The sequence below is a fragment of the Adiantum capillus-veneris genome, chromosome 28 (genome assembly GCF_014529385.1).
Source record: "Adiantum capillus-veneris isolate H3 chromosome 28, ASM1452938v2, whole genome shotgun sequence".
NCBI lineage: Eukaryota > Viridiplantae > Streptophyta > Polypodiopsida > Polypodiales > Pteridaceae > Adiantum > Adiantum capillus-veneris.
Genome location: NC_140958.1, coordinates 37681872 through 37689913, shown reverse-complemented (window position 1 = coordinate 37689913; position 8042 = coordinate 37681872). Strand labels below are relative to the sequence as shown.

The window sequence follows — 8042 nt, the reverse complement described above, 5'->3', positions numbered from 1 at the left end:
CCTAGACATGATTTCCCATATGTCTTATGAAGAGCGCACAGACACACACACACACACACACACACACACACACACACACACACACGTGGTCACTAGACTTGACTGTGGATGGCGACTTTTTAGATCTAGCTTTGGCTTTTCACGTCCTATGCAAGTTACTTGAGCAATGTACTTTTCTGTCAATGCTCCGACTGGCTACAATTTGCTAAGTTTCCTTAGCCCATTATGAAGTTGTTTTTGCCTACTATCCTACACATATTGTAATTGCCTATTAATATCCTTAATAGAGTTAATGGTTATACTACCATGTGATAATTACTTGGAACATTTACCTTTCTTTGGTCTCAATGAGAGAATCTGGCTCTATTGTGCAAGTTGGAGCCGATGAGTATTTTGTTACATATCCTTTTAGGAAGGTGTAGACTACTACCCTTGCTTATGTTATACTTATTGAAAGTGATGATTTTATTGTGGATGATTACCATAAGTCAATCACTGCATCTAGTTGTGGCTGCTTCTTCATCCAGCTACACACACCGTTACACTTTTGTTGTTGAATTTGCTGATGGTTATAATGTCTTTGAGATTATTACATTGAATCTCTATCCTGCACATCCCTCAAAGTGAATTTTCGATGTTTTCTATGCATAAATGAGTTGATGAAGATAGTGTGTGATGGAGGGCCTTTTTCTCTTCTCTATACCATGATATGTTGGATCTAAGATGTTTTTAATGGTTGTAAACATGTGGGACCCTCCCCCTATGGGGGTTTGAGTGGATACTTTGTCAATAATTAAAATATTTAGTTCTTTGGGTCCTTCCTTGCTGCTACCTCTGTCCTTTTTTGCCCCATTCACTCTCAAGAAATCTCCCCTCTCTCTGAGTTATTGATGTGCTCGACTTTGTCTCCCTCTCCCCTTGTGGGGCCTGTACTGGCTCTCTGCTATTCCCACTTGCCATCAATTGGTGTACTTGGATGACACATTTGCTTCTGATGTGGGTACCTGACCCTCTGATAACCAACTAGCCACCTCTCAGGGTGCTAGAAACCATGGATTCCCTCACTTTTTAACTCTCCTCTCTTCTCTCTCCCTTCCTCCCTATGCCGACTTGATGCCTGACTTATTGGGTTGCCCTTTGATGTTTGTACATTTGTGCTACTTTGAGGCCTATAAGGATATTGGATTCTTGGAATATGGAGCATTATTCAAGGATGGTGCCCAATTGAATTCCATCATGAGGATGCTACTTGTTGGCTATGATTATTGCTTTGCGGCTGGTCTTGAAGTTCTGAAGTGGACTACATTGGCTGTTGGATTGCTTATTTAACCAAGGTGAGGATTTTCTACACCCTACTTAGCCTTGTTTAATTGTTTTATTTTCATTAAAACCTATTGAAAGTAAGAGTGGTGATGGTACCTTATTTGATGGTTTAACTCTTGCAATATGGTGAGGGTGATGATGCCCGCTGCCTCACAGGTTCTGTTGTTTATCTCGTACTTGGTTGATGACTATACTAATTGTCGTAATTTATTCTTATAAATCTGGTGATGGCCATGTTGGACTACTGTGGTAGAGGAATCTTGGCATATAGCAACACTTTTAATCTCATGCAAATAGGCACTATGGGTTATGTTTCTGAGATATGACATGGTGCTTTGATCATACATAAAACTCGGAAATTGTTTAACTTACTAGTGATTTTGGCTTATATATTATTGATAGTTGGGACATGCCTTTTTTTTGTTGGTCCTGGGTATCTGATACTTTTTTGCTAAAGAATCTAAGCTTTGATGTCTTTGCTTGATTCTGACCCTTTGCTACTTAGAATCTTGACTTCTCTGACTTACATTTTAGTTATTATGGGATGAGGTTTTGCTTCATATGATTAGTTATTATGGGATGAGGTTTTGCTTCATATGACTAAAGTTTGAACTATTTTTGCTTATGGAAAATCGACTTTAGCTTTATAGTTTGTTGGCCTTTTTGGTCCTACAACTGATAATATGCTGGTGAGAACTGGATGACTATCCTTGGAATGGGCTTTACATAAAAACATCTTTCCCACCCCCACTCCATCTGACTTTTGCTCCTAGCTAGCAAGGCGGGTTGTGATGATCTTACCTTGAGTAGGTCCTGCTCTGTTGGTGTAGTACCTAATGTCATAAAATCTAATATCTAACCAACCCAAATGATTTTCTCATATTAAACTGATCATTTAATGTGGGAGAATAAACGAGAACAAGGGTTAAGATAGACATGTGCTTGTAGATCTATCTCAATCCGGGGCAAATCGTAAAGGGGGCCAAATGAGAGATGGTCCATCAAAGAGCAAGGCTAACAAATGGAGCATAAAGACCTTAGGGTTAGCTGCATTAAAAAACCTCCAAAGGTTAGTGTTAAAAGTCCTTTGACCTTAGGTAAGCTAGGGTTGTGCTTGAGGTGGTAAGCTAGCCCAAGCTTAAGGTGCTTGAGGTGCTTCTCTGCTTGATGTCTAAGATGCTTGAGGCGCATGACGTTGGAAAGGGGAAAGCAGGAACAAAACTGGCACACTCCATTCTTTCCTCTATATAGCCTAGGAATTAACCCACACCCCTAACCACACAAAAACTCTAACACACACGCACACTTTCTGCCAACCTTCACATCACACTCACCTACGAGCAATCACGCTACACACACTCTCTCGACCATAACCGCAAACACGTATCGACAACCCACCATCACCCACTATAAACACATCCACACCAGGAGGCTACACGAGACTCGACCGTCTCCAAAATCCACACACACAAATATCCCTCCCCCCCCCCCCCCCCCCCCCCCCCCCCCCCCCCCCCCCCCCCCCCCCCCTCCCTCCCCCTCCCTCCCTCTCTCCTCTCTCTCTCTCTCTCTCATCTCTCTCTCCTCCCTCCTCAGCCTATCCAGAGCCACAGCTACCATGGATGCAACGCAAGAGACAAGACAAACAGACGAGAAGATTGGTGGCAAATCCAACACAAAAAATAACCCAACCAGACCATAAATCCGCTTATGCATAGCAAAAAAAGAACTCGGGTACAATGATGTCTAATGTCGACAATGTGCTTTGATGCAATCCTTGGCGGCCCTTGGCTCTCGCTACTTCTCCAACTGTCATCCCTTGGCAGCAACAAACTCCCTCTGGCAGTCCTCCAAAGTCTTGGTCCACCTTTTTGAAGGCGGCCCTTGGCAACCTGTGGCGAGCCCCACCACACTGTATGGAACCCCTGCTCAGACCAGCCCAAGCCCTGGCCATTTTTTCTGTATCCACACATCCGCCTTGGCGCCTTCAATCCTTTCCCATGTCGGCTCTGGCAGATCACGGCCTTCTCTGGCCCACCATGCCTTTCATAGCTGATGGCGACTTTTTCCTCTGGCTACAGCTCGCCCTTCTCACCATGGACTCGTTCTCCAATTGCTGGCCCCCTTTGTGGCGCTTCAAAACCTTCTGCAGACCTTCCCGATTCTTGTCCTGAGCTTAGCCATAGCCTCTCCAAGGCTCTCGGCACTCCTTGGCTCTGTTATACTGCCCTTTTCCTCTCGTGGCAGCAACAAACTCCCCCTCTGTAAAAAGGCCACCTTGTGGCCTTTCCAGTCCTCCTTTCCTGGCTACTGCATAGGGCACCCTGCCATGCTTGCGTGCTCCCACCATCCAGCAGATGGCGGCCTTCCTCGTGCTCCTCTGTGACGTCCACCAACCCGCCACCTCTCTACTGCTCCAAGCCCAACACACCTCAAGGCGGCCCTCCCTTGATCACCACGGGATTCTCCTCAACAGCGCTCACGTCCTTCTCAAGCCCTCGTAGCCATCCCTGTCGGCCCTCACCTCTGATGGCGCCTTTTTGTGTAGTAGGCTACTGGCCCTCGCGGCTCTGGATGGACCCCTTGGTCACGGCCCTCTCGTGGCCTCTTCAACTGGCCCCCTCTCTTCACCTTCCTAATTTGTGCTGCTCTCCAGCCCGCAGCCCTTGGACCTCCCGAATCTCCGTGCCACTGGTTGATTGTGCTGCCATGCAACCAGACAAGTGGTGCTCCTTTTCCATCCAGATGGCGCCCTCCTCTCTCATGTCGGGCCTCCCAAAAGCAGCGCCCTTCATTAGCTTTCCCCACCACCTGGCGGCTTCGACTCTGCCAATGTAGAACTGTGCCACCTCCTCGCCAAGGGCAGCTCGTTTTTAGCATGGCAATATTTTAGAAGTTTAATTTTTTTATTAACTTACAATCTACCCAACGTCTCGAACCAACACCTCACGACCGTATGCAGGCACAATTGACCCTTCAAGAATGTGATCCCAGGCGCCTTGATATTTACCAATAATTGTGGCCGCACCAAACATTGGCCACCTCGAACCCGATGCAATCGCGATAGATGACCACATTCAAGATTTAATTTGAAATGAACCTCCAAAAAAGCCCCGAGTGACAAGCCCAATAACCGAGTCATAGAATAAACAGAGACCATACTTCATGTAGCTGTAAACATATCGACCATTAGAGACCAAAAGTCATCGCTTGACCTATTAATTGCCACAACTAATATACACATCACTGTGAGACTTGCTCCAAAATGCATCTGAGTCCTGCCAAAGTCCGATACCATCATCCTGCCTAATACCATATTCCTGCTCTGCTGACACTTCCACAGGTCGACACAAACTGGGTGCACCATCATTGCCCACCCCCTCGTTGAGCATTGATGCCAAACCATAGCATTATGTAAATAAGAGATGACTGCATATTAAAAAATTGATACTTAGTATGTACATAAGCAATACATAGATAGAGAGAGAATTTATCAGCTGTAGAATCCCCCCGGATCGAATGGAAAGCCATAGGCTCTCCCAACTGTGATGCAAACTCCACCAAGATCAAATACATGGCATTGAGCATAGCCATCCATCTGTAGTACATGCATAATCAACCATTTTTTTGCACCTATAAACCCAAAACAAGTCTGTCGTGTAGCTTGGCATAACATCGATCTTCAACAACCTGTATCCATACGCCGGCTTCATATACGAAACAAGCCTGTAAACCAACCTGTGAAGCATCTACACCATACACCGTTGATTTTCTCACCTGCTAGAGAGATCTCCATAGCATAACTCTCATCACGAGAGCTTTGCAAACCGTGCAAAACCACCTATAAAGCAACTTTCAAAAGCATGTCCATCAATAGCATAACACCCACCTTTGGCAACCTGTCTTTCACTACCACTACTCCTTGGAGAACCAAGCCTACCTGCTTCTCAAGCATACCCTTTGCTGTAGTTCCTTCAAATGGCATACACTCTATACATGACTCACCATGCCAATCTTCGTCCATCGTAGCCTTTGATGCTACATCTTCAACCACTTCATGCGAGAGCAAATCGGATTGCTCGACCATCGTTACCTGCTCTTCAACGACTTCTTCTACGGCCACATCATTTGCTAAGTGAGAAAGAAATCCATGATATAGTACCTCCTTTTCTTGCAGATCCACATCACCAACACCTTCTAGAATGCAATGCTGGTCTTTAACACAATCGGTAGGGCAAGGTTGCCCAACCCCGTGGCTAGCTTCTTCTTGCACAACTTTGACCATTGCTTTGTCAACATCTTCAAACTTTTCCTGTGAGCTCTGATCCATAGCTTCATTTGATTCTTCATGCATACACACTTCGGCTAGGACTGCATCCTTGCTAGTTGGGCTAACAGACTCTTGTATAGCAGCACACCAAACTAGAGGCACAAATTGAAACAAATGACCAGAATGGCTTACCATGGCAAAGCAGCTATCTTTTTGACGCTTGAACTTTCTTTTGGCACATGATGAAGCTCTGTTGTCGAGCTAGACCCATAAACTGCAAGCTGCAACAAGCCCATCCCCAGCTTCTTCCTTGCTTTCGTCTTCCTTGCTTTCTTGCTCTTTACCTTCACCAAGCAAACCATTTGTGCATAGTCCTGCACCACCACAATCGACCTTCTCCTTGATTCGCGGATGCAAGCAAGCTAGAAACTACTCTCGCTTGAAATTATCTCCATTTCGCACACATGTAACAGCAGCTAGTCTCTCCCAAATAGACTCAAATTTATCCAAAAACAAAGCAAAATCTTTACTTACATCCTGCTTCAGCTTGCTCAATTGCTCACTCAAGTCCGATGGAGAAACCCACTTCTCAAAAGCTTCAACAAACCGCTTGCGAATCTTGCTCAGCGACTGACAATCTACAACCTTCAATCCTTCAAACCAGTTTGGCTTGTCCTTGTAGAACCAATGGTAGTGCCTTCAATTTGGCTTCATGTCCACAAATTCTCAATTGCAACAGGTATAGCTCTAGATCGGAAAACCAATCTGCAGCCTCTTCTTCTCCAGCAAGCACCAAGTCAATATCATGCATCATCTTCAGGCTTTAAAACTTCAGCGAGGAGCAATCACTAGATCCTCAGTGGGGGCACGACTGATGGAAAGGGGGAAGGGGGAACAAACCCGGCACACTCCAAGCTTGCCTTTCTCTAGCCCAGGGATTAACCCGCACCCCTAACCACAGAAAAACTCACACACATGCACACTTTCTGCCAACCTTCACATCACACTCACCTACGAGCAATCACGGCTCCACACATTGGACCATAACCGCAAACACTTATCAACAACCCACCATCACCCACAATAAACACATCCACACTAGGAGGCTACACGTGCCTTGACCATCTCCGAAATCCACACACACAATCTCCCTCCCTCTCTCTCTCACACACACACACTCACAGCCTATCGAGAGCCACAACTACCATGGATGCTATGCACAAGACAAGACGAATAGACGAGAAGATTGGTGGCAAATCCAACACAAAAAATAACCCAACTAGACCATAAATCCTCTTATGCATAGCAAAAAAAGAACTCGGGTACAATGATGGCTAATGTCGACAACGTGCTTTTATGCAATCCTTGGCGGCCCTTGGCTCTCGCTATGCAGCTACTTCTCCAACTGTCATCCCTTGGCAGCAAAAAACTCCCTCTGGGCAATCCTCCAAAGTCTTGGTCCACCATGTTGAAGGCGGCCCTTGGCAACCTGTGGCGAGCCCCACCACACTGTATGGAACCTCTGCTCAGACCATCCCAAGCCCTGGCCAGTTTTTTTGTATCCACACACCCGCCTTGGCGCCTTCAATCCTTTCCCATGTCGGCTCTCGCAGATCATGGCCTTCTCTGGCCCACCATGCCTTTCCTAGCTGATGGCGACTTTTTTCTTTGGCTACAGCTCGCCCTTCTCACCATGGACTCGTTCTCCAATTGTTGGCCCCCTTTGTGACGTTTCAAAACCTTTTGCAGACCTTTCCGAATCTCCGTGCCACTGGTTAATTGTGCTACCATGTAACCAGACAAGTGGTGCTCCTTTTCCATCCAGATGGCGCCCTCCTCTCTCATGTCGGGCCTCCCAAAAGCAGCGCCCTTCATTAGCTTTCCCCACCACCTGGCGGCTTCGACTCTGCCAATGTAGAACTGTCCCACCTCCTCGCCAAGTGCAGCTCGTTTTTAGCATGGCAATATTTTAGAAGTTTAATTTTTTTATTAACTTACAATCTACCCAACGTTCCCACCGGACGTGATCCACTGCCGACACCCTATACTTTACCACGGCTTGAAGCCAATGCTCTCGAACCAACACCTTTACGACCGTATGTAGGCACAATTGACCCTTCAAGAATCTGATCCCAGGCGCCTTGATATTTACCAATAATGGCGGCCACACCAAAAATTGGCCACCTCGAACCCGATGCAATCACGATAGATGACCACATTCAATCTTTAATTTGAAATGAACCTCCAAAAAAGCCCCGACTGACAAGCCCAATAACTGAGTCATAGAATAAACGAAGACCATACTTCATGTAGTTGTAAACATCTCGACCATTAGAGACCAAAAATCACCGCTTGACCTATTAATTGCCACAACTGGTATACACATTACTGTGATACTTGCTCCAAAATGCATCTGAGTCCTGCCAAAGTCTGATACCATCATCCTGCC

General features: G+C 46.0%; 1 protein-coding gene across 1 annotated transcript; it reads right to left on the bottom strand.

Moving 5' to 3' along the window:
- Nucleotides 1-4260: 4260 nt before the first annotated feature.
- Nucleotides 4261-7746, bottom strand: LOC147420298 (uncharacterized). The gene is made up of 2 exons (XM_086505092.1): nt 6128-7746; nt 4261-5967 (listed from the first exon to the last, which is right to left on the bottom strand). The coding sequence occupies exon 2, from the start codon at nt 5786-5788 to the stop codon at nt 5165-5167; it is 624 nt and encodes a 207-aa protein (XP_086361218.1). The 5' UTR covers nt 5789-5967; nt 6128-7746; the 3' UTR covers nt 4261-5164.
- Between the last annotated feature and the right edge of the window lie 296 nt (nt 7747-8042).